Here is a 26,563-nt window from a genome sequence, read left to right as displayed (position 1 = left end):
ATTATCCAGCTGTCTTTCTTAAGTGTCAAAAGAAAAGCAGAGGCATTTATTTCTTTGAACAGATAATCCACTAAAGCACTGCATAGAATTCATTAGAGGATTAGTTGTTTATTATGTGCTAGAGAATAGAGGATGACACTGGAAAGAAATTAAACACAGAAATACTTCCAAATATACCCACTTATAGCAGTCTTTTCAATGCTGGATCTAGTGTGTTAATGGACTTGTTGGTATTAGCTGTGGATTTTCTCTATGTCAATGTCTCTGTATTCCTTTGCAGGTTAGTTTCTTTCCACCAGCATCCACAATTATATTGCAGGCTTAAATGTTCCAGGTGAATGAGTTGATCTGTTAATCCAAATCATTACTGAATTAAGGAAAGGTACCTTAACAACACAACCTCTTTCAGCATGGCAGAAATTCATTCTTGTACTGGCTGCAGTAGTTAGTTTGCCAGAATTTCATTACAGCCCTTGCCAGTGCTTTACAAAATCTGGGACGTTCTTCAGCTGCCCTCACCCACTGGGGTAGCTCAAGCTGAATGGCATCAATGGTGCCAGAACTACGGGAACCAAAAGTCTTTGTTATGTATCCACCACTATAATAGCTCCCATTATTTGGGCTAGGATTGGATGGAGATGGCACACAAACATAATTGTTACTTTGTTCTTCAATATATTTACCCAAACTTCTGTTCCCTGAAACCAAGGTCTCAGAAGACACATTGACTAGCTGATTGGACAGATGGCTAATTGAGGAACATGATGCAGAAAAAACACCTGAGTTAAGGGAAGATTTTGAAAGTGTGTAACCTAGTTCTATCCACCTTTCAGGATGTGCTTGTCCATGGATATCTAGAATCAGGCCTCCTGACATCTGTGATTTTGCACTGGTCAAAAATCCCATATAGTCCTCCCAGGCCTGTTCTGCTTGGGGAATTCCAAAGGAGGCTTCTTCCTTTTCCCTGTTAGCATCCATCTTGAACCTCTGTAGGTGGTTTATAATGATATGTGGGAAGAAGCCATCAGTAATATTGTTGATTTCTTCAGCAAGAGTCTGAGCCACCTCTATAGTATACCTGTCTTGGTTGGTAGACACTTTGCATTTCTCATAATTTTGAATACTTCCAGGAGGACAGTCATGAGAGAAAATACAGGAGGATAATTTCGCATCCCAACAGCCAGCCTCTCGATCAGGGATGTCTTTAGGTTCCATTGACCCACCATGTGGGACAGAGAGAATCAGGTTCATGTTGCCCACTTGATATTCTGTGAAATTATTATGACCAAATACAACATCTTTGGTGCCACTGACTTTCAAAAGCAAAGATAAAATGGAAAGGAGGAAGAGATACATATTTTTCATTTGCTGCTGGAAGACTCAAGAATGTGGAATATATCAGTACCTATAAAAAAGCAAAAGAGATTATAGATCACTTTAGGGAACACATGAGAGACTGTTCAGCTGCTGCTGGAATTATTAGTTACTGATTAAACTATTGTAATTTTATTACGTGTAGCACAAAGAAGAAAACCTATATGAGAAACAGAAATTAAGAGGGCATTTATTATGGCTAGATGTAACTGATGAAAGGGAAATAGTAGGTTACTGGGCCTCCTTCATTTCCCCAGAAAGCAAAAACAATATTTGATCATCCAATCTGATTCCAGAGAATTAGTAAATCCCAGCAAAATATTGGAAATAATTTTTTTACCACCAAAGCCACTCTGTTTTCACCTCTGAAATGTAAGAAAATTCTGGTAAAATTTGATAGAACATGTCTATTTCATTGACCCACAGGAAATATCTTTCCATTATCAACGTATAAACTAGAAGCTATGTCAGCATTAGGCTTCTGTAAAATAAGGAGACAGATAAAAATTGAGAGCTACCAAGCTCTGTCTCTAACTGTACTCCAGGCTGAGTTATTTTGAGACTTCTATAGATGGGTAGCAGTGAGTTCTTTAAGTAGTGACTGTGTTCTCTTTAGTTTGCAAGTCTCCGTCCTCCTCAAGGGACATAAGATATTTTTAAGCCCTCAATAACTTTATCATTTTTTGGAAAGCTGGAATTCGACAAGATGCTGACAGGTCTTTCTGGTTTGAAGGCATGACATCTCTAGAAAGATCAGTGTAACTGTGTTGGATGGATGTAATATGAATCAGTAAAATCAGTAAAAAGCAGAATAAAAAAGGATACTTTTCCCTTCCATTAATAAAAAAAACCCTCAGTATAGGCCAGATGAGGAGTATATAGACACATGCATTTGCATCACATCATCTGAGTCAGGGTGCCCTGTTGTCTGTCCTACCCCTATCATTACATCACCTGTAGAAATGCAGAGGATAAGAGAAGCAGACAAAGGAGAAAGAAAGAAGATCTGCAAGACTCTATCCACAACACCTACCTGAGAGCATGTATGACAGCAGCCAGTAATACTGAGAGGGCAGGATGCAGTGTGGAAGCACCCTCGCATCCGCCACCTACTCTAAGAAAGGGAGAGGGCAATTTCACACAAATAATGCAGCAAAATATTTGTTTCCTGCTGTGAGGGAGTGCTACTGGCTTTTTAGAGATAACCTCTGCTGCCCACTGTGCTGGTCCATTCTGAGGAGCCTGTACCTGAAAAGTAAACATCTATCTTCCCCTCTTCTTTCTGGGCTGAAACTCCCATAAAAGTCTGTGAGCTGGAATCAGATCTCCAAGAATCTAACCTACAGTTTCCTGCAGGGCATGATCAAAAGATTTTTTGGTTTCATTTTAACACTTCAGTTAAAAGGTCCTTTTACTTGAGCTAAAACAGGATTCTAGCTTAAAACAAGACTTTACCCAAGGTCTTGTATAGTTCACACTTCCCTAGACTTCCCTGAGAGACAGACTTGCTAGTTCACAGTTTGCATTACCAGAAATATTGAGGAAAGGAATACTGTCAAAATCCTTTTTCTCAGAAAAGGATTGCACATATAGAGTAAGTCTAGGAATAGCTTACCTCAGGTGCAGTGGGGTCCAGCACCAAGTCAAATAAATTAACAGCAATGACTCCCAGGAGCTGCTCCCCTGCCCCAGGACTCAGCTTTCCTTTGTCTCAGGCTCCCGCTTAAAATATGATGACACAGCTGTTCCTTTCCCACCATCTGCCAAACTGTTTGTGGTCATCTGCATCAGTTTGCTTGTCCTTTTGCAATTTCTTGTTAATGATTGAATTGAGCTGTTAATGCTACTAGATCATGCCTTAAAGATATATGGGGAGAGAGCTCTGTAAAATTTTCCAAAATGGAAAAAAGTCACCTTGACACAGCTCAAGCTCTGGACAGACTTGGAGAGTCTGGAGGAACTCAGTGACCCCATATTGGTTTAAAGAGTTTTCTGGACAACATACAGGGGATGCAGAGTGTGGGCTGATGGACAGAGTTAAACCTAGAGTGGATTCAGAATTTTAAGGTAAAAAGCAGCTGTAACTACCTGGATGGATGGAGGTCAACATGCTCCCCAGAACACAATAAACATCTGCTCAGAGAAACAGAATGAAGTGGAGACTACGTGGCCCCCCTCCATTCTAATCCCAGCAGAATGGGAGAATGTTGTGATACTAAGACCGTACAGTACCTGTCTGATGAGGGAGAATCAAGATGTTCTGCTTCTGAAGCGAACAACCATGTCAAACCCCTTCCTCAGGTGCCAAACCATGACCACCACCCTCCTCCCATTAGGTATACCAACCATAAATAAAAAGTATTTATGACTAGAGCCACTCAAACTCCACTCAAATATAAAGAAAAAAGTAAGCTGGGGGTAGGGGGAAAGTGGGAGAAGACCTCTACCAAAACTGCTGGGATCTTCTCCTCTCCCAGAGGGATGCCTTGAGTGAGAAATATGCTCTACACACGTTAAATGCTGCTTTTAGGACTAGAGCTTTTGCTTGTGCTTACCCCATAGCATATTAATTAGATTGCTTCGTATCAGAGCTTGTGCTTGCTTAATATAAGTACCAGCAGATTGCTTTAAAACATATTTTTGCAGTAGACCCTATCACCAACAACCTTCAAAGCTTATTAATCTGTCACAATTTGTATTAATAAAAAGTGTTATTCCATAAACTGTTAAAGTGAGTCCTTGCAGTTGCCAGCAGAGGGTAACACCTTGGCAGGACCCGCTGACTGGTCCTGGCTTTGTTGAGTTCCCCCTAACAAGGGAGGTCGAGGTACTCTCTGATCTTGTGAATCTGTTGAGGAAGGGTCTCCTTATGAGACACTGACAGACTGTCAGACACCAGGCTCTCATCTTTCCTGGGGGACTGATGAGCAAAAATCTGAACTCTCACCTTTCACATGACACAGAAGAAAAATGTTAAGTCACAGTAATACAGGGTAGAACTCCTATTCAGGACTTCACCATAGCAAAAATATCACCTTTCCGAACAATTTGAACTGAAAGGATTGGTGCCCAGAGAAGCACAGAAGCACCTGCAGCTAGAAGGGATATGCTAGAAAATTTACCTGTTAATCTTCTTCAGCACAAGGGTGAGATCCATGTGCACTAGGAACAAATTAACTGTAAGAGGCTCCAAGTCCTCTGTTGATTGTAGGCAAACTTACGTTATTGTGAGGTTAAAAAAAAATCCACAATAATTTAAACTGGTAGTAATCACTGCAGGACTAGCATGAAGATTTACCTGTAAAGAAAGGGAGAGTTTCTCCTGCCCTGCACCTTCAAAAGTGAAACTGAACTGCTCCTTGCACTGGGCTGCAGCTGAGCCTCCCTCTTGTCCCAGAAGTCTCTAGGGGCCAGGCTGAGCCCTGCAGCCACCTGGGTGGTGGTTTCACCTGCCCCCGGATGTAATATTTCAAAACGAAAGATCACAAAAAGGGAAAAAAGATATGCACTGGTACACTAGAGCTTACCATGCTTTTGTTCTCTATACTGACATATGTTTCTAGAGATCAAAAAAAAATTGCCCCAAGCAGCACAGCCACACTAAAGGTAAGCTCAGAATAGCTAATATAATCAGCAGATAACCAAATCCAAACACTGGCAACACATTGTGATGGCAGAGAGCACGTTTCCACTGGCAGTAAGATGGAAGGAGATCACAAAAATTATGCCTCCACTCATTTCCACAGGGTCACTCACGAGCAGCTTGGTTTTGCCGTTCACTGTCACACATGGATTAGTGGTTCTTTGCCTTTACTGCAAAAACCCAGGACCAAAGACAGTGTCAGAAAATCTTGGCACCTTCAGTCAAGCATGCTAAGTTGAGCTCAATGAGCTTGCAAAGTATGATTTGGCAGAGCTGTGACTCCTTTACTACCTTATTGTCATGAAGAAGCTGGTGGACACAGACCTTCCTGAAGCAGTAAGTTTGCACAGGAAGGGAATACCAGAATTACCCTCACAGATCTCTTCCCTGGAAAATGAATCTAAGAGCTGTGTTCATTCAGTAGCCAAGAGATAAGAACTGTGACCAGACTAATGAGATTACCTGGGATTCTGATGCAGGAATTAATATGGGTTTCCTTCTTCTCTCTTCTGTACCTGTCAGGGGCATTAACAGTTTAAGAGAATTAGTTGGTAAGTGGGATGCTGCTCATAGAACTTGTGCTCTTGGCCTGGCATGACTGAAGAAGATGGCAGTTGCAATATTAACTCGATATACCAGGTTTTTATTAACTTTATTAACACTATTGATACAATATTTTCCTGATAAATGAGGAGCTTTTAAAAACATTTCCTCTGCTACTAAATATGGTTTTAAGGATGTCTTCCTCTAGACTTCTTTCAAGTGTGTACGAGTGTGTTCATGAGTTTACTCATGGTAGTAAAGCCTGGCTTCTTAGATAAGTTTGAAAAAGCTGTGATAACATATTGTCCCTAAAGAGAAATTTCAATAAAGAAAACATAAAGGGTACAGTGAATGTAATACTGCTACCTATCAGAGAAAAATCAAATTTCCTTTCTAAGAAATTGATTAAATAGTCCAACTAAACTTTCAGATCAACTTCGTGAAATAAAACTGATCAAATTTTTAAACAGCGAAGACAATATATTAGCAGTAATGAGGAGTTCCCCGAAATTTTGGAAAAACTGGTGTAAACGAGACTCATGATCTACTAATGTCACCATAGCTGATGCTCTAATTGTGAGCTTCAGCACAAGTGCTGGTTTTCATGCTGAGTAATTTAATCTATCCCATGAAGTCAATTGCAGCACCACCAGACACTGTATGGAAGTTTAGTGAAAATCTGTAAGATATCCTTGTCCACTGTAGTGCAGAGGAAAGACTAAGTTTGCTTTACTTGGCTGTGTAAAGGTTAGTTGTTTACATCAGACACAGCGATCCCATTTCCTCCCTTTAGTCCGTGCTGAGAAAGAAGCAGTTCTAGAGGTACCTCAGTGTACTCATCTTGGGCACCTATCTCAAATTTCCATCCGCAGATTCTCGGGTCAGTGCGGCCACGGCTCCCAAGCCCATCCCGGACCCTCCGCTCCCCTCCCGGAGCGCACGGACACCGCCCACGGGGGGTGGAGCTCGCGCAGTAATGGCTTCCCCCCTCCCGCGCGGGGCACGCTGGGGATCGTAGTCTCGGCGCGCCGGGGGCGGGGCCACCGCCCTGAGCGCGCGCTTCTTGAAAGTGCCGGGCGGCAGCCGCGCGCAGCGGCTGGGCCGGAGGGGCCGCTGCGGCCCCGGCAGGGACCGACCGAGCGACCGAGGCCCTGGTCGTGTCCCTGCGCCCCCCTTCCCTTCGCTCGCCCCCTTCCCCTGGCAGTGCCGGCCCGCGCCGAGGCAGAGCCACCGAGCGTGCGAGGCGGTCCCGAGCCGAGGTTTGGGGGGGCACCCGCAGAAGCCTCCTGTGCCCCTGGCCCGGCCCAGGTCAGATCTGACCTGACCCGACGTGTCGTGAGCGAAGATCCAGGTTCCTTTCCCCCCACTCCGCAGCTCAAGCGGCGCCATGGGGATCCAAGGCCTGCTCCAGTTCATCAAGGAGGCTGCCGAGCCTTCCCACGTGAAGAAGTACAAAGGGCTGACGGTGGCTGTGGACACCTACTGCTGGCTGCACAAAGGCGCTTATGCGTGCGCTGAAAAGCTTGCCCGAGGAGAGCCCACGGATCTGTAAGTCTTCGTTATGTTTCGGTCTCGGTCCTCTTACAAATTAAAGTTTTGTTAGCTTGATGTTTCTTAACTAATAGTTTATAATAATAAAACATAGTATATAACAGTTTCGCTTCTTACTGTTGCTTCTGAATTCTCAGTCCCACTAGTACTCTTTTAAATGGAAATTTTGGCCATAAGTAAATAGTTTTTCACCTGTGCGAAATAAATTCAAGTATACATTGGGGGAAAAAACTCTCTAAACTATTTTTTGTTAAAATACCAATGGCTGTGAGAGTTAGTTTTTTTCTAGCATGTCTAGATACTAATTAATTTCTCAGATGAGATTCTGTACATGCAATTCATGTGTTTCAAATTTAGTATTATTTTCAGGCACCTTTTTTGCGTGCAATGATACTTTGTAATTACTGCTGTGACAAAGGTTGTAATGATACTGAGGAATTATGAGAGATGGGTTGTGCTCTGAATAAGGTGTAAGATTTTTTTGCTTAATGTATTATATTTTTAGTAAGAGTAGCTTTTCTAATGTAACATGGATTATTCATTTACACAGTTATATTTCTAAGGAAGAGAAATGAACAAAAATTATGGTCATATTTCAGGTTCAACTGGAGCTCAGATTTGGTTTGTGTAAGTTCTTGTCCATCTCTGGAAAATTGGGTTGAGCTCTTATTTCAGATTGGATATAGTTTTAAATCACAAAATGGGTAAGGTTGGAAGGGACTACTGGATGTCATCTGGTCCAGCCTCCTGCTCATGCAGGATCCCCTAGAGCACTTACTCAGAATTGTGTCCAGATGGCTTTTAAATATCTCCAGAGAAGTAAGAAGTTCTAAAACTCCTCTGGGCAACCTGTTCCAGTGCTTGGTCACTTGCACAGTAAAGAAGTTCTTCTTATATCCAAGTAGGAATTCCTGTGTTTCGATTTCTGCTCGTTGCCTCTTGTCCTATTGCTTGGCACCACCAAGAGAAGACCTTGGCTCCATCAAATGTTTGATTGGAGGCAAGAGAGACTTGATGCTTTGCAAATGGGTTCAAATCTTTACTCCTGCTTCTGTTGATTTGAAGAACTGTGGAGTTTCATCCAACCCTGCTACCTGCCTTTGAAGGTTGTGAAGGTCTCTCAGAGTCCTGAGAATGAGGAAAAAATTGTCTGTCAAGAAAAACATTCATAGTTATAGGAAACTTTGGAATGGTTGAATTTAAATACATAAATATTTTATGAGCAAATCTTGTTTCCATGCATGTATCATCCTAGACTGGCACTTAAACTATAGTTTAGCGTCCTTTCACAGTTTAAAATTCATCTGTATTATATAACTAAAGTGCTTGTCTTTCAAAATCATAGTTATTTTTCTGTAGCTCCAAATTCAGTGTCTTTAATCCTTACATTCTAAATGCTTCTAAGTCCCACTCTCCTTCCCCTCCCTTCCCCTGCTGAAAAGGTTACTCTTTTTGTTTTAAACAGTGTCCTTAAAATAAAAAAACTTGATTTTTTTTTTTCGTTGGGCATCATTGTAATGCACTTAGTGTTTACAGCAGCTATTATGTTTTAGTTCTGTGCTGCTGATATAAAATGGTCTTATACAGAACTGTAGAAATAACAGGTAAGGAGATGAGAGGTCTGAGAGAATAAATAAAGTCTGGAATTCCCAACAAATATTTTTCCAGGGGATGGGTTTGGAAGGCAGTGGAGGATTGCCTCCTGGCCCATACACCATCTTCACAGTTAGTACAGATTGGGGAACTTTTCTGACTTTTGAAATATTTTCAGTGCTGTGCCTGTATTTTTGGTATGGGAAGATAGGTTTGTATGTCTGTCCATAGCATGTATCCACTATCTGGAGAGTAGAGTGGATAGTTCTATAAAGAGAGATTTAATAACTTTCAGCTCTACAAAAGTGCATTTAGTCTGCCTTTCTGGGGAAAGATCATGTACTGTGCTTGTCTGCCTCCTGTTTCCCTGGCCATTACGAACTGAGTTGCTGAAACTGAAAAGACAATCCATGTTTTAACTTTTCAAGTTTTTGTCAGTGTTGAATCTCAGTGTTGCAGAATCAAATTGAATTGTACTTGAGTTCTTATTTCATTTTGTGTAGGAGAGAGGAGCAGTCAGTCCAGTTCTGTGCTGGGAGGTGGACTGTTTCTCTTTCTAATAAAAAAACCCTCCAAAACCAACCAAACAGCATTCAAGTGTTCTTATTCTTTTTTGTGATGCTGGGGAAATATACAGCCTGTTAAGATCCTTGAACAACAGTTGTCCTAAACTTGCAGTTCTTCTTTTCTTCAGATACTATGCAACAGACTTGTGGTTGACAATAAAGTTTATCTTTCTATTCTTACTTTTGTTATTGTCAATACAGTTATGTAGCTTTCTGTATGAAACTTGTTGAGATGCTCCTTTCATTTGGAATTAAACCAATTTTGGTATTTGATGGATGCACCCTACCCTCTAAGAAGGAAGTGGAAAAGGCCCGACGAGAGTAAGTACTGAACTGTATTGATCTGCAAGCAAGGCAGTGTGTTATCACTGCAGTTAATTTTCAAAGTCAAAACCCCTCAAACTTCAGCTAGGTAGTAAGGTCTGGTAAACTTCTCTGCAGTGTAGTGTGATTTCAGTTAATTTACATCTAAAATTAAACTTCTTAGAGGTTTTATTCCAAAAATAGAAATGCACTTTGTAAATGAAAGCCATTTGATAAGAGGAAGGAAGTAAACCTCTGAGCGTTAGTTCCTGTAGTGTATTAGAGGCTTTTAGTTTGCCTGCCCTTGTGATCTCTGGACAAAAATATTTCTTCCCAATATAATTTTATTTGAAACTAATACCATGTTCCTCATCTTCCTCTATAATAAGATAAACTCGTATCAGGTTTGGATTCAGGTCACTAGAAATGCAACTTCTCACTAAAACTGTGAGAATTTTTCACTAGTGGTTGTTGTTTATAAATTCCCATGAGACATAGGCGTGGAGTGAACAGTTTCTAATATTTGAAATTAAGTAAATTATTCCTTCTGTCCTCTAAACCAATAAGTATCCAGTGGCAGATACTCCCAAAATTCATTAAATCTGTTTTACTGCAAACTGAGAGTGGATGCATTTCTTCTTTCACACTGCTGATTTCAGTTCCTGGTAGTCACTGTTTCCTGAGGAAATACTATAAATTTCAACATGCCGACCTAGTTATCCTTGTCAATACAATAACTTAGTTATTCTTACGTTTAAAAAAATTACTCAATAGACCAGATTTGGGTAGTGGTCCAATTTTTTCCCCCCCTTTGCCACCTGTCTCTCTTAGTCCTCTCTGCTGTTTGTTCTTTTAAGTGAAAAGTAATCTGAAATTGGTGGATGTTTTTGTCTGTCTTTTAGGAAGCGTCAAGCCAGTCTTCTGAAGGGGAAACAATTGTTGCAGGAAGGGAAACTGTCAGAAGCCAGGGAATGTTTTGGGCGCAGTGTAAATGTTACCCATGCTATGGCTCATGAAGTTATTAAAGTAAGTTGTCAATACTGTTGATAATGCCAGTTTTTTAAAAAAATATGCAGTAGGTAGCGTGTCTTAGTCTGCATTTTTATGGCTACATCACTACCTCTTCTATGTAGGCAAGAAAAACACTCCTTCCTTCTCAATCTCTAGTTGTCCTACATATTACAGGACTGTGTTAAGCACAGTTAACAAACTTTAACTTCACTTATAGTTTATTATGCCCAGTTGTATAAATAATAATGATGCGTCAGTTGAAATACATCTCTTCTTACTGCTATGAACTGAATTTAATAACACCTCAGTTTTACTTCTGATGCACAAAAACTAATCACAATTATTAGTTTTTTATCTTTTTCCCCTCAGCTAGTTTCTGAGCATAGACTGCAGAAAAAAAATTGGCTGCCTAAAAACTGTTCTAGTAGCTTTTTGCTATGCTTCCACTGCAGTCATAGGATCTTTATCAAAACAGTATCAAGTTTATTCTGCTGGTGTTTTTCTCTGTCCAGAATATAATTTGCATGAGCTTAAAGCTGGCACCTGTGGTCAGATGTAGTGACTGAGGTGTTACAGGCCAACACAGGAAAGGCTGTTTTTGTAAACTAGTCTGTATAGATCTAAACTGTTTGAAACTTGAGGTTTTGAACATAAAATATCAGGCTCTAATGGGGCAGGATGGGTGTGTGATTAAAAAGATTGTGGTTTTGGCTTTTTAACATAGAGGTTCTTATGCTTTCAGATCTCTTAAGGTAATTACTGCAAATTGATGCAAAGTACTTGTATGCTTCTTGTTTACGTACAGGCTGCACGAGCCCGGGGAGTTGATTGCATTGTTGCTCCTTATGAAGCTGATGCTCAGTTGGCTTATCTTAATAAGATTGGCATTGTTCAAGCTATAATTACAGAAGACTCTGATCTTTTAGCTTTTGGATGTAAAAAGGTATGGAAGAAAATACTAACAGCTTTTGCCTCTTGCTGGTATCTTAAAAGCAGGGTTTGAAGTTGCCAAATATGTTTTTGTGGGTTTACTCTTCTACGGTAAATGTGGGAAACAGAAGAGATGAGAATAGCACTTTGCCTGTATTGTTTCCACCAAGTGCAAGGAACTATCTTATGTGGGTGAAAAATGTTGTTTTCATTTCCTCTTAATTTTCAGGTGTTTCTGAAAATTGACAAGTTCGGAAATGGACTAGAGATAGATCAAGCTCGACTAGGAAACTGCAAACAGCTTGGAAATGTATTTACAGAAGAGAAATTCCGCTACATGTGCATTCTTTCTGGTTGTGACTACCTTGCATCAATATATGGAATTGGGTTAGCTAAGGCGTGCAAGTTACTAAAATTAGCCAACAATCCAGATATTATAAAGGTAAACTTGGTTTTGCTTTTTTCTCTGGTAAGGCTCTGCATTTCCCCCCCTATTACCTGTGTGGGAGAGGGGCAGGGATTGGAAATCTTATTTGATTATGTGTGTATGGATATGGACATTTATATGTTAAAAACAGTATGGAAGAAAAGTTTGGAATGTGCAAAACAAAAAATAAGGTTGGGTGTTTTTTTTTTTCTTGTCCGATGTATAAAATGAAAACAAATTTAGTATTAGAAAATACAGAGTCTAAGAGAGTGGGAACAACTTCTGTGTAGGTAGTAAGGGAGTAGAGGGGTTTTTAAGAGCTAATAAGAAGAATACCTTAGGGGTCTGTCCTGAAGGCAGGTAAATCTGATCCAGAGAAGCATTTAAATATGCAGTCTAATTAACTTAATGCGTTACCTTCTTTCTTAAGTTACTTGTGTGCTTTTAGTGTATTTTGTTTTTTTTTTTTTTCTCTCACAGGCTGTACACAAAGAACTATGATTTTTATTTTTAAAATGGTTTGTATCATGTAAATCAGGCATCAAGGCATCTGGTTTGGCTTTTGTGGAAATAAAAAGGGAACTTTGAACTTTTCCCATTTAAATCATTATTTCCTTTCATGTATCCCTGAGCAAAATGTCAGGGTTTAATCTGATTAGTATTGCTTTTTTTCTCTTCTAGAAACACGCATGCATTGCTTATGTGTCCTGATAATATGAATAATAAAATCGGATATGCATTAGTTTAAAATATTATACCTAAAGGAGATGCTCTGTATTTCTAATCACACTTTGTACTTCTTTATTGAACAAGAAGCATTTATAAATAGTTGAATTGTGTTATTTATGTGATTGTAAACAACTTGAGTCGGAAAATAATGTACAAAATTTCTTTTTCTTTCCTTTCCTTGTTTAAGTTTAATCTTCTTGTTGTAACAGGACACGCATTCTCTGTTTAATTGCAACAAAGGTACTTAATAATCAACATGTATTTAACTGTTTGTGTGAACTGTTTAAACGAAGCAGTTGAGCAATTTCTTTTTTGTTACAGGTTATTAAGAAAATGGGGCAGTACTTGAAGATGAATATAACAGTACCAGAAGAATACATACAGGGTTTTACACGAGCCAATAATACATTCCTTTATCAGTTAGTTTTTGATCCTCTCAACAGAAAATTAGTTCCTCTGAATGCATATGGGGATGACATTGATCCAGAAACACTAAGTTATGCAGGACGGTATCCTTTGTGTTGAAACAGCAGAATGGGGAAATAAGGGTGAGCAGTTATGGTGTCTTATACTTTTCATTGCATCAGTGGTGTACTTAGATTTTTCATTGCACCCCTGCTGTTTACTAAAGCCTGGCTTTTCTGCAGTCTTAAAATTTTGGAGTGCTTTTCTTCTTTTATCCTTTGCTCTGACTTTAATGAATTTAAAAAGCATGCCGGGGGGTAACTGAGTGATCTATCATTGATACATCACTTTAGGCAGAAGTTATTAATCCTTTTTTTTTTTCTCTTTAGAAAAAAAATACAGGTTATATTTAAACTGTTTGAGTTACTTTATGACTGTCTTTAATTTCTGCCTTTTTAAAGTGTGTTATAATCTCTACCTGTTTAATTCTTGCAATTTGTGTTCAATTCGTTCTCTAATCTAAGCATTTCCTATTTTACCAGATATCTCTTCCTGTAGAACAAGTAGCATTTTGCCACATCTGTGCAACATAAATTTCAGCATGAAAGATTAGGAAAATGAAGAAAGAGAGGATACTGTTGAAGTAGTTACTAGCTTTATATGTTCAAGCCACTTAATCTCCGGCATTTCCAGAAATAAGAAAAGAGAAAGTTGGTAAATTTTCTGCTGATAATGGAAGGATTTAATTTTGACTTAGATCTGCAGTCCTTTGGCAAATCATGAATTACAATTGCTGTTGCATCAGATTGAGCCAAAAGTAGTGCTATTAATCCTTTAGGTTAATATTCTAGCCATGCTTGTTAGCATAAAAATGGGAAACAGATATTCTAACTTTCATTCTATAGTTCTTGAAATGTAATGTAATATTCAGATGTTTTCCTTTACGATGATGGAAACAGACATTTTGGTGATGATACTGCTTTTCAAATTGCCATTGGCAACATCGATATCAATACAATGGAACAAATTGATAATTATAACCCTGACACTGCACAGGTAACATCTTTGTTCTAAAGTTATATATTGAAAATTTCATGTTTGTCTGAACATTTGTGAAAAAATGTGAATGTTATTTGCAAATGAATTGGCAGTGAAAGCTGTTCTGTTATTACAGAAACCATATGCTTCCACAAGCATATTTTTTCGCTTTTTTTGCAGATAAAGTTTTATTTTTCATGATATTTGACTTTAATGTTTGTTTTAGTTTTACTTTCAGACTTTTTTGGTAAGTCCTTAATACTATCTACAGAAGTAAGTGACTTAAAAAGAAAATTCTCAAAGAGATTTGGATTTTTTCCAAGTATAATCCTAAATTATGTTTTCTGAATAGAAATAAAACTTAAACTTTCAATTTTGTCTCAGAAGAGCAGTTAATCACTTGCACCATATTGAAATGAAGTCATGTCAGCACTAAAAAAAGGAATTCTTATAAAAGTGTGAGAAATGTGAGAACAAAAAAGAAAAGGCTTGTGTTAAGTATGTCACTAGAAGTACAAATGTTAAAATGTCCTTGTATACTAAATCAAGAAATCATATGTAGAAGGCAAGATTATAAACCTATGTCCTGGATTTTAATTTTTTTGTAGCTTGTGCAACAGAGAAGTTGTGGCTGGAATGACAGACGTGATAATCATGTAAATAGCATTTGGAGCAGAGAATACCAGTTTGGCCCTACTGAAGATACTATTCCTCCTAAAATGCATTTACTAGACAAACCAACAACCAAAGGCATGGAGAAAATAATCAGTGTTAAAGGGCTAAAACTTCCAAGCAAAGAGCTCTTGGCAAAAAGGTCAAGGAGTGGTATGTTTTTATTAAATAATTATGTGAATTACAGTAGAAGGCTGTGGGAAAAGAAAGGATTTTATCTTGGACTTGATGGTATGAGACTTTTAGAGGCTTAACTCTTAACTGTTACTGTCTATATTCTGTTTTCAACAAGCTACAAGACTCAGAAGCCATAATATTAAAGCCTAGATAATGATCAAGGGTGATGGCCAACTCTCCACAGCACTTGATTTTAACTTTCTTTAATTTGCTATAAAGCTTAAGTGTTTTCAATTTGAAATTATGTTTAATACAATCTGTTCTATTTTTATATATTTTTGGTTTTAATTTCTATCTTATAATGGCTTGTGAAGAAATTAAAACATTGTGTTTTTCCTAGCACTGATATTAGTTGCCAGACAGAAAACTTAAAGAACGTTTTCTGTACTCTTCTCACACTGTGTTGCCTATATCCCTTGTATAGGTATTCTTTCTGTCAACTTTTTCACTTCCTCTAGTGGATCTGTGCTATCTTGTCTTCTACTTCATCTAAGTTATATGTGTTGAAATAAACTGTGGGCTTTTAATAGAAGGGGCACTTTTTTGTTCCCTTTGTGCTTTATGTAATGTGTTAAGTATTTTCTCTTCCTCTGCTTTCTTTGCTTTCTGATTATGCTACTAGGCCTTTATTTTTGGCCTTTGTTACTCATGCAATCTTCCTACTCTCTCATTTATAAAACCTTGTAGGTAGTTTAGCAACCTGCCTTTAAATCAAATTTAGTTTTGCTTTCAAAGCATTAAAAAAAAAAAAAGAAAAAACCACACCATATCCAAAACAAATGTTATGTTTCATTTTAGTTGTTCTGTCTTCACTCCATCTGCAAAAAATTATTTTTAAGGCTATATACTAGAAAACAATGTTTTAAACTTTTTAACTGTAATGTCAATAATGTTCCTACTAGACCTTACCAATATTTTTAATATGTAAAGCTTAGTTATTTCATCACTGGTTAATTGTAGTATTGTGCTTCTACAATAATGTTTAAATTGTCTAGATTTGGAAGAAGTCTCAGATGGAGATCTGTTGAAGCAATATTCATTCACAAAAGCAAAAAGAGTCAAGAAGGAGGATGATCATGAGGGTCAAGCACAAAAGAGTGTCTCAGCAATACAAAGCCTTGATTCTTCAGGAAGTTCTCTCACTCAAGAAAGCTCTAACTCCCTGCCCAGAGTTAGAAATAAATTTGCTTCCTTTTTACAAAGGAAAAACAAAGACAAGGATGCTGTAATTGTTCCAGGAACAAGAAGCAGGTATGCTTATGCCATATGTTTTAATAAGTAGCAAAATACTATTTGCTGTCCTGGTTGCTGAAATAACCTGAATACTAAGCAAAATGCTACCTCAGACTTTTTTATGTAATTTCATGCACCTGAGCGAAGATGGAGGATCCTTTGTGCTAGGCAGGCTGTTTATCTGTGAGATAGATAATGTTAATTTTTTACTGTGGAAGTAAAGACTGAGACTATTTGCAGAGTCATAGAATCATGGAATGGTTTGGGTTGGAATGGACCTTAAAGATCATTCCAACCCCCTACCATGGGCAGGGATACATTTCATGGACCAGGTTGCTCAGAATGATATCCAACCTGGTCTTGAACACTGCCAGGGATGGGGCATCCACAGCTTCTCTGGGGAACTTCTTCCAGTGCCTCACTACACTCATAGTGGAGAATTTCTTCCTAATATCTAATCTAAACCTGCCTTCTTTCAGTTTGAAGCCATTACCCTTGTCCTGTCACTACATGCCCTTGTGAAAAGTCTCTCTCCAGCTCTTTTGTAGGCTACCCTGTAGGTACTGGAAGGTGCTATAAGGTCTCCCTGAAGCCTTTTCTTCTCCAAGCTGAACAACCCCAACTCCCTCAACCTGTTCTCATAGGAGAGATGCTCCAGCCTTGTGATCTTCTTATAGTCTCTCAGTATAATATTCAATACTTCTGGCCATTTTTTTCCCAGTTAAAGGTTATATGACATATCTCAAAAAAAAAAAAAAAGGTAGCTGCTTTTTGCCAAATATGTAAGCAGTTAGTCAATACATTGACTGAAGCTGATAGAGCTTTTTGTTTTGGTAAATTCAAACTGGTCATATTGTATGACAAATACCTATTCTTATCTCATCCCATTCAGTTGATACTGCTGATCTCTGCACCAGCACTTTGAGAAGAGGGACTTCGGGTTTGTTAGGGTTTCTGGTTGGGGTTTTTTTGTTGTTTTTTTGGGGGGGTTTTGTTTGTTTTTGTGTTTTTGTCATTTAGTTGCATTTGGCCACAGCTACTTGAATTTGTTTTATAAAACTGTATCACCATTAAGTCTATTATTGTGTGATTATTATCTTAAATACTTTGAATATTTTAGAGCTGTGTAATTTTACAGAGCAGTCTTAATACTGATGTTGTTTAGTTTTAAGGCACACCTTCCTGAGCTGAAAGTTTTGTTATGTTATATCAAATATTGAGTTGTCAGTGATGATAGGTTCTTCTCTAAATCTGTGCTTAGTACTCTTAGGAGCTGCTGCTATAGCATGGAAGAGAAGTAGTAAGGTTCTAGTTTCCTTGTTAAGAGGTGCCTGAAGTATTTCACTACTGCTTAGCTTTATGATAAGTAATTAATATATTCTTAAATTTTGTAGGATTCCTGTATGTTTTGCTTTCTGCTGAAGAACCTTATTAGTATTTCAGTCAATGAATGACATGTTTACAGATGCTTTTTCCCTCCCTTTTTTTACTGTTATTTGTTAAATGCCTCCCTGAAGGACTTTGCCCATTGTCAAAATAATTTGTCTGCAAATATACCTTGAAAATAAAATTGATGGATAGAGACAGCTGTTGGATTTTGGAGATGACATACATTTGCAGTAACTTTCTTCTCCCCTGCCTCTACTTTTTTGTTTCTTTTTTAGGTTTTTCTGCAGCAATGCAATTATGTTTGACAGTAGAGCAAAGAAGGATGATGATAATGATCTAACTCAAGGTACTGAGCAGGATTGCCAGAAACAGGAAATAAAATATGTAGCAGAAGATGTCTCTCAGTTTTCAGAAACTGAAAAATCAACCAGGACTGTCTTTACACCTCCTGGAGAAATGCCAAAAAGTTGTTTCCAGTGGTTTAGCAGCCTCGTAAGTAATTCAGGAAACCCTGGTCCATCTCATACTGTATTTTCACAGCAGTTTCACAGAGAGAGAAACAATTGTGTTGTATCCCATGAAGATCAGATTAATGGGATTCAAACAGAGAATGAGGCAGTGTGTGATGAACTGGAGGAAGAGTCCTCCCCCTTAATAGAACTGGAACAGTCATCACAATCTCATGAGTCCTGTGAACCATCAGAATCTAGTCTGGAGTCTTCAGAAATATTACAAATGTCCAACAACAGTTCAGATGCAAAGGTAAGAAAATTAGACATTTGTTTTAGCATTTGTTTTTGCTTTAAATTATAAAAGAAATTATGCAATGAAGTCTTCTCTTCAGAGTGATGGCCTACAGACCATGTAGCTTATGCTAACAAAACTTGTTTCTAAATAGAATCATAGAATGATTATATTTCATTCTTGTCAATGCTTAAAATAATTGTAATATAATATGCATTGACATACTAGCTTGAATAAAGTCTGGTTTTAGTTTTTCTTCAGTCTTTCTGCTGCTATTTCTACAGTGGGTCATAAAAAACCCTAGTAGGCAAGCTTTTGTTCTCTGCTTTTGTTAGTCCCTGAAGTCCTTTCAGAAAGTGTGTGTATATATATATATATATATGTGTGTGTGTGTGTGTGTCTTCATGGTGTTGTTTGCTAAAAGTAAGCCCAGGTGTTTGTATAGGTTCTTAGAACTACTGAAAAGGTTGTCTTTTAAAATATATAGCTGTAGATACGAAAATATGTATTGTGTTTGCCAAAACAAACCCCAACCTGTTTTAAAACCGAATCAATTTTCTCCTGAAGGAATCTGACTCCAATTCAAAACTGGCTGATGATAAACATACTCTGTCTCTGCTCTTTTCTGCTGTTCGAACTGACAAAAAAAATACAATCATGAAAACTAAGGTAAGAGTTCTTTTAACTTTATGAGCTTTACTAAAATCTGAAAATCAGTTTTTGCTTTCTTCTAGTTCCTTGTGGAACTCTCAATGAAAGACTTAAGCAATGCAAATGTTGGCAAGACAAAACTGTGTTCTTATTCTTCTGCATTGAAGCTGAGATGAAATATAGCCAGGCTACCTATGGTTGATAACGCAGTTGCAATTTGTTTGGGGATTTCAAACACTTCAATATAAAATAAAAAGCCAAGCTAAGGCAAAAAAACCTTAGTTTGAATAAAAAACCTTAGTTAGAATAAACTTATGTTCCTTGTCTTTGTGACATTTCTAAGAGCTTTACACATTTGTCTATTTTGTAAAACTTCTAAGACTTTAACAGCTAAAAGTGCTCTGACTCCTTATGTGGTGTCATTAGAATTGGCCAAAAGATAAAGTCAGAGGAAGATGTTTTCATCCTTTCATGCATAGCCTGACTTCTTTTTCACAAACAGGCTAAAAATCAGAAGCATCTGTGCCAAACAAAAATATTGTGTTTTGTAAAATAGTGACATCTTGTGGTTATTGTTAGGAACTTATTCATTAAGATGAAATTTACATTTTTATTCTGCAATATTAACATTTTTCTCCTCAATAAGACTGAGCAATGAAATCATCCTGGGATTCAGAATTTTATTACTTTGTTTTTGAGGCTATATTTAATGTTTTACTTTGTTCTGCTCTTGTAAAAGTTATATTGGGAGAATGAGTGTACTAAATATTGGGGAATACACATTATGGAAGTACTGAGGTAATATAAGCATCATGTAAAAACAAAATTTCAGCATGCTTGGAGCCCTTCAGATAATAGAAAAACTGCTGAAAATCTGTGAGGATAGTAGGGTTTGTGTAAAGCAAGCAGCTAGTAGGAAGATTTCTCCAACTTATTTCCTTGGCTGTGCATTCTCTCTGGTTCCTTTATGTGCTCGTAATAAGATTTATAAAGAATTGCACCAGAAAACTGGCATGGCCAAAAACTTAACTTGACTGCAATAATCAATAGGTCAATCATATTGGAACTTGGACCCACCCAGACTCTTGGATTCCTTTGAGTTGTAGCACCAGTAGGACCATAGGAGAGGGAAGGTAGAGATAAAGAGCACCACTTTTGGCTCAGTTTTCTTTTGGGTTTGTTTACAGCAAGGGTAAAACAAGAGAAGTGTTTGCTGGTGTTAAGTATAGTAGAAGATAGCTATAAAAGGGAATAATGAGTTCCAGATTTAGGGAAGAAGCAGTTAATCACTTAAAGCGTAATTCTGATTTTGGTAAGCTGAATGTCAGCTATGTAGCTGATCTGTAGAGAAATTTAATAACTGGGGAGGCAGTCTGAGAAATTTGTCAGCTCGTATTGTGGTTCCAATCCAAAATGTGAAGTGCCTACCTACTCCATTCTAATATCAAAACTAATAGAAACTTTTTACTAACAAATACCTATAAAATACTGAACTCCCTAAGACTTCATGGTTTTTTTCTGTGATAGTATTTCAGCTGTGGTTTTTATTGCTAACTGATTTTTACAATTGCTGTGAGCTCAGCAAAGACGCAAATATTGACAATAGAAAAGAGTGTTCTGCTCCGGCTTTAAGTTTCTTAGGGGGTGTTCAGCATGCAGCTTTGCCTAATTTTGGGGTAGCTAAATTAAGTTATAACTCTGATGTAATTCAGTACTACAGAGATAATGTAGGATTATGGTGAATTCACACATGTTGCAAAATGGCTGAGGTGACAGATAAATGGCAAAATACTATCAAGCAGGGAGTTTTAGGATTTTATTTTTATTTTTCCTAGTATTCTTGTTCCAATTTTTAGTCTGCAGTTTAAACACATTTTTCTCCCTTGGAATACCAAGATCTGCGTGGTAGAAACAGGTAGAAACAATGTAATTTCAATAATAGAATCCTTACAGTTAGCTGTCAGCCCAGCACTGCCACGCTCACCATTGAACCACATCCAGAAGTGCCATATCTACACGATTTTTGAACACCTCCAGGGTTGATGATTCTACCACTTCCCTGGGCAGTCTGTTCCAATGCTTTACAACCCTTTCTGTGAAAAAATTTTTCCTAACATCTAATCTAACCTCCCCTGGTGCAACTTGAGGCCATTTCCTTTTGTCCTGCCACTTGTTACCTGGGAGAAGAGACTAGCCCCCACCAGGCTACAATCTCCTTTCAGGTAGTTGTAGAGACTGGTAAGGTCTCCCCTGAGCCTCCTTTTCTCCAGGCTAAGCAACCCCAGCTCCCTCAGCTGCTCCTCATAAGACTTGTGTTCCACACCCTTCACCAGCTCCATTGGCCTTCTCTGCACACCTCAATGTCCTTCTTGTAGGGAGGGGCCCAAAACTGAAGGCAGTATTCAAGGTGCAAAAAAATATGTAAAAAGTTGGGGGGGGGGAGGCAAAATACACTGTCATTTTGGAAAGAACAAAGCTACAAGTTGTCTTTGAAGAAAAGGCTGCCAATATTTTATTTTAAAATACAAAAGTGTTAGGTAGTCAATAGCAAATACTTGGATGAGGAAAGAGCTATTTGCATTAGTTAGTGAAGCACCTGAAGTAGGCAGAGCTGTGCCATTTTCTAAAGATGATCCAGCAAAATGGAAAAGATTATTTATTTTTAGCAAAACACTTTATTCTTAATATTATCCAAATGGGAAATAAGAGCATTATTTACAACCTAGGTGTCCTTAACTAATCTTATGTAGCCAGCTGTAAAATAGTTCTTAGAACTGTAGACACTCACTGTGTCTTCTTTCAAAGAAACATCTTTGCAACCTTTTAGAATACAAAGACCTATGGAAACTGGTTTGCCAGTTCTTACAGCACATTATGTTTAATGTGTTTGAGATACCACTTTTTAGATTATAGAAGCTATCTAAATATACCTTATTGTGGCAATTCATATTGCATTATCTTGACACAATGTAAAGCACTTTATTTTTTGATTATAAGTTTTGCAGTATGGTATTTGTTGCTTACAGGTTTTCATTTTAACCGTGTGTGCTGCAATATTAAAATCTCACAGGTTCCTGGTTTACGTAAATCCATTAGTACAAGATCACGTATTGTAACGAAGCTCAAACCGTGGGTACCAGCTAAAGTAAGTGGATTAAGCAGGAAACTGTCACCTGTGCAGAAGAGAAGTGACTGTGATGCTGAAAATAAGCTGGGACTGCAAGTTACTGTTAGTGAACTCTGGAAAAGCTTCCAATTTAAAAGGTGAGTTGCTTTAAGCCTTTACTTTGTACCCTGTATACTGTTTTTCCAAATAAACAATTTTCAAAGCAGACTCTACATATCTCCATACAGTTCAATAAAGATAATAGCTTAAAATAGATGTTTTCTACGTATAATTTATAATTTTCTAAGCTTGATATAAACGTGTAGCATGACTTTTGCTAAATATCTTAGAATTACTTTTTCTAATCAGGAAAAACTCTCAGCTAAAATTAATTTGTTGAATTTTTTATTGTTTAGGGCATTTAGTTTAACATAATTGGTATGAAAATCATCACCATTGTTTGACACCAAAGGTCACTTCTTAATCTAAATGCAAAAGCTGCATAGAAATTATTAAATTTAATTGAATAAAAGGTTGCTTCTGTTTAACTCTGTACCCCTCACATTTTGAAATGGCTGATTGTCAGAAGTGTTCTGCTTTCAAGATGACTGTGAATTGATGAAATATTTCTGTTAGCAGAAGTCTGTGATTGGAAGAGATCTTTTTGCACATTATAAAATGCTATTGCTCTTCCTTGTGCAATGGCTTGTCTAACTTGAAGTTTCTGCAAATATCTTCAAGGTTTGAACTTGAAGGGCAATGATTATTTTAAAAAAGTAAAACAAAACCTGAAGTGTAGGTACTCTAACTTACACTGTTTCCATGGGCTAAGGTAAAAACTCTTGGTGGCAAAGTTTTACCAGCTCAAAGTAGCAATCTCTTAAATAAATAAGTCTTATTTAAATAAAATTATTATTTTTGCTAGTCCAAAACCAAATGTGAGTAGGATAAAGTATTTTTTTCACTGAGTGGTTAATAATGGTACTGCTGAGCAATGTGTTAAGTCAGATGAATGCATTTTAGCAAGTTTAGGCCTTAGGGTAGGTTATTATAAAAATACAAGTGATTTCTGTTTAAAAAAATATTACTTGTGGTATTTACATTTTTATAAATATTACCTTCTTGATGCAGGGTAAGAATTACAGTTTCAAGGAGGAAATTAAGGTGTTTGTATATGTATTGCTTCACCTGTAATTGTAAATGTTGTCCCAGGGTTGTTCACAGGGAGAAAATTCAGATATTTTGATTTTTTTGGGATACAGGCAGATAGAAGAGAGTGAGCCTAGGTGGGACTCTGTTCCTTTTCTCTGCCAATGGTTGCAAGATGAGTCTCCCAACATATGCATTTTATCCATTCAGTTTTGGTTTGTAACTTCTGGGTGTTTATAATGGGGATACATATTTTTGTATTACTTACTTCTGTGTACGTAAAGTACTTGTTTATTAGCTTTTATGTGATTCTTTTCTTAATACATTTCACAAAAAGGACTTTTTTACTGCCAGGACTGACTTAGCTCTGAGTATTCTCTTTATTTTTTCAGATTTTAAAATGTATCTAAATTAGCCTTATGTTTTAACAGTTATGTTACCTGACAGCAAATAAATCATGTGGGGCACTGAATCTGTTCTGTCTTAATGTCAAGACTCATGGGATATATAAAAAAACTACATTTATTCAGAAGACTTATATGTTCAGAAACATGTACAACCCAGAGTAGGATGGGGTACATACAGTCTTTCAGAAGTAAAGCTAACAGCTATCATTCTGTCACACTCAGTAAAGTTGTTCAGTTGTACTGAAATTGAAATTAAAACTTTGCATGACAAATTTTTATTTTGTATTTATTCATAGATGAGGGGGGAGTTAGGGGTCTTGTTTTGTTTTAAATCATATGTTCTTACTGGCCTGTGGTTAGAAATATAAAACATCATAACATTCTTGGGTTTTATTTTGTCTTTGTTTTTTTGTGCAGAGAGTACAAAAAACTGCCTTCTTGTAGAAAGTCAGATCCTTTATCTCCAATCAAAGATAATATACAGCTCACTCCAGAAACAGAAGAGGAAATCTTTAATCACCTGGAACATAGTCATGTTCAGAGAGCTATATTCCAATGAACTGTATGCTCTTCACAATGGGATGGATTTTTAATCACTGTCAAAATTTACCTACTGGATATTTCATCAATATAGAAAAGTTGCTTTGAAAACCAGCTATATATTTTAGTCTGACTATTGATTTGTCATCTCTATAAAAGCATGAATTGAAAGGTACAGTTCTATATTGACTGGAATAAAATAATTCAGATTCCTGTGTTCTCTTATTCAGAGTCCCCTTGTCAAATTTTTGTCCAAACATTTTCTCTCTGTTGTCCCTGGGCATTTTATGTAGGTCACATGTGCAATCCAAGTTTCTACAATAGCTATTGTAAAAAGGTTTTGCCTTTGCACAACAGCGGCAAAACAAGTCTGTGTCCTAATTGTTAATAATTACTCATTTTTTGCCTCTTCCTTCTTTCCTTTTGAGCCTAATCTGGCTTCAAGACAGGTTTAAAACTGCTCTTCAGTGTCCATAAAAGTCTGCAATATAATTCTAGCACTGATAACTATTTTTTTCCCTCTAAGGTAAGATTTGCTCTCTCAACAGTTACCTTTCTGTTTGATACAGTCATGTTGTTAGTGGGAATAACTTGAGGACTGCAGAAAGGAATATTGCAAATATTAGCTCCTCAAATTCTCATATTAATAGAATGATATCCAGAAAGGTATAGTGTGTTCCTCTGTTTTACCTGCTTGTTCCACATTTGTATTCTACAATGACAAGACACCCAAAATGCCAGTTGTTAGAGCGAGGGTTACAAGATAGCATTGTCATCACAACTGGCCAAGCTTCAGTGTTCAACTAAAGGGAAAGAATCCAGAGACTAAGGTCCTTGCTATGTTTGACTGAATTACCACAAAATAGTATGATGGGATTTCAGATTTTTACCTTTAAAATCAGGATTCGAGTTCAATGTAAAGGTATAAAAAGATATCTCCCCCTGTGAAATGTATCCTTGCCATTCCTGAGATACTTTCCCTTCACCTTTGAGTTTTTAGTGAGAACTCAGAGTTTGAAATTGATCTATGAGGGGCAGGGGTTTTTTAAGTTGCAATGTACTTTTTTCTCTTTAAGAGAATTTGCATCTATGAAACTAAGGTGGCCAGCTGCATTACATTACAAAGAAGCTGCTTAAAAGAGTAGGCTATGTGAATTCAGCCCTCTTATTTGTACAGTGGTGTTGAAGGAATGGGATATAAGGAACTGAAGTAATGATGCTCTAGGATAGGCTTTCTCTTGTTTGTGCATCACTAGAAAATCCCTAGTCCTGAAGCAGGGGTTTTAACGTTGATCTTCAGTGATAATTATCTCTGGTGTGATGTTACAAATGTAGGCCAGGCATAAATGTTTCTGTGTTTCCAGTCACGGAACTACTGCCGAGAATGAATTTTGTGTTCCTAAAATATAATAAAAATTACAAAATGAATCTTTAAGGGAAAACATTAAATATAATTTGTTTTCATTCGTTGTTTATTTATCAGTGTGGGAGTTGCAAGGTTATTTTGTACAGTGCATCCTTGCCTGTTTCCTGCCTCTTGAATCTAAGGGCCACTTGTTCCTGCTTTAGTGGATCATCATAAGAGACAAACTACTCATGTATTTTCCAGGACAGGTAGTTTTAAGGAAATATCTTACATGCAAGCTACATTGTATGATCTTAAAGTAGATTTCTTAAAAATACTGTATAGTTTCTATGCACTTTGGAGGTCTTGGGTACTGACTTTACATTACAAGGGATTCTTTTTAGGAATAAAGGCATCTGTTACATTATGAGTAAGTATGTAATACATGTAAGCATATAATAGCATGTAAGTTTTATACTTTTAATGTGGAGTTCTTGGGTTGGTGTTTGCTCTATGAAAGGTACAAGAAGAGATATACAACTTTGTTCTTGACTTAAATAGGCTAGGGTAATATTCTGTAGTAAAAATTAGTCACTATCAAAATAGGAGAAATTACAGGTTATAATGGCATAGGGAAAATTAAATAAAACTTACCACAAAAAAAAAGAAAAATCTTGAAACAGGGAGAGTTTGGTGATTTTTAAAAAATCACCAAAAAGTTGAAAAACAAGAAATGAGTAGGAGGAAATGAAAGCAGATGGCAACTTGGAGGCATATGTCTTTGTGTGTTGTTTGCTTTTTAATCTAATATAAAATACTAAAAACACTTTTTTTACTTTCTATAACTAATAGATTATTTTATCAGCAGGACTTCAAGGTACTTTTACAAAATGAATGGCCTTGCTATACCCTATTAAAGGCATGAACCCGGCCCAGAAAAACTGAATTTACTACTGGTGGTTTAATTAAGCTTCACTTTTGAAGGTGCTGACTGGCCATTCCTTCATCAGAATGGTCATGTGAACTATAAATATTCA

At 37.3% G+C, this 26,563-nt stretch overlaps 2 protein-coding genes across 4 annotated transcripts; one reads left to right on the top strand and one right to left on the bottom strand.

Moving 5' to 3' along the window:
- Nucleotides 1-92: 92 nt before the first annotated feature.
- LOC108641797 lies at nucleotides 93-6,470 on the bottom strand. 2 transcript variants are annotated; one of them, XM_029965027.1, is made up of 5 exons: nucleotides 6,387-6,470; nucleotides 5,480-5,532; nucleotides 2,990-3,142; nucleotides 2,408-2,488; nucleotides 93-1,405 (listed from the first exon to the last, which is right to left on the bottom strand). In XM_029965027.1, exon 5 carries the CDS (start codon nucleotides 1,363-1,365, stop codon nucleotides 406-408), a length of 960 nt encoding a protein of 319 aa, XP_029820887.1. In that variant the 5' UTR covers nucleotides 1,366-1,405; nucleotides 2,408-2,488; nucleotides 2,990-3,142; nucleotides 5,480-5,532; nucleotides 6,387-6,470; the 3' UTR covers nucleotides 93-405. The 2 variants fall into 2 exon arrangements, with proteins under 2 accessions (XP_029820887.1, XP_017940662.1); XM_018085173.1 differs by lacking the exons at nucleotides 2,408-2,488; nucleotides 2,990-3,142.
- Nucleotides 6,471-6,796: 326 nt separating this feature from the next.
- On the top strand, nucleotides 6,797-24,406 carry EXO1 (exonuclease 1). Of its 2 annotated transcripts, XM_018085165.3 has the most exons (14): nucleotides 6,797-7,108; nucleotides 9,472-9,591; nucleotides 10,476-10,599; nucleotides 11,390-11,527; nucleotides 11,744-11,956; nucleotides 12,992-13,179; nucleotides 14,035-14,131; nucleotides 14,722-14,938; nucleotides 15,958-16,213; nucleotides 17,860-18,076; nucleotides 18,164-18,346; nucleotides 18,896-18,997; nucleotides 22,050-22,243; nucleotides 24,059-24,406. In XM_018085165.3, the coding sequence occupies exons 1-14, from the start codon at nucleotides 6,948-6,950 to the stop codon at nucleotides 24,198-24,200; spliced, it is 2,352 nt and encodes a 783-aa protein (XP_017940654.3). In that variant the 5' UTR covers nucleotides 6,797-6,947; the 3' UTR covers nucleotides 24,201-24,406. The 2 variants fall into 2 exon arrangements, with proteins under 2 accessions (XP_017940654.3, XP_017940652.3); XM_018085163.3 differs by having other exon boundaries at nucleotides 17,860-18,346.
- Nucleotides 24,407-26,563: the final 2,157 nt, after the last annotated feature.

The sequence above is a fragment of the Manacus vitellinus genome, unplaced genomic scaffold (assembly GCF_001715985.3).
Source record: "Manacus vitellinus isolate BGI_N305 unplaced genomic scaffold, ASM171598v3 scaffold_8_pilon, whole genome shotgun sequence".
In the NCBI taxonomy this organism is placed as follows: domain Eukaryota; kingdom Metazoa; phylum Chordata; class Aves; order Passeriformes; family Pipridae; genus Manacus; species Manacus vitellinus.
Note: the sequence above shows the minus strand (reverse complement) of the source record. Positions and strands in the feature narration are given on the sequence as shown.

Excerpts from the sequence above, each read along its gene's own strand:
- LOC108641797 (XM_029965027.1), bottom strand. The coding sequence starts at position 1,365 with ATGAAAAATATGTATCTCTTCCTCCTTTCCATTTTATCTTTGCTTTTG.
- EXO1 (XM_018085163.3), top strand. The coding sequence starts at position 6,948 with ATGGGGATCCAAGGCCTGCTCCAGTTCATCAAGGAGGCTGCCGAGCCT. Across the intron at positions 9,592-10,475 it reads GTGGAAAAGGCCCGACGAGA|GAAGCGTCAAGCCAGTCTTC; the intron begins GTAAGTACTGAA and ends TCTGTCTTTTAG. Across the intron at positions 16,214-17,859 it reads GTTCCAGGAACAAGAAGCAG|GTTTTTCTGCAGCAATGCAA; the intron begins GTATGCTTATGC and ends TTTCTTTTTTAG.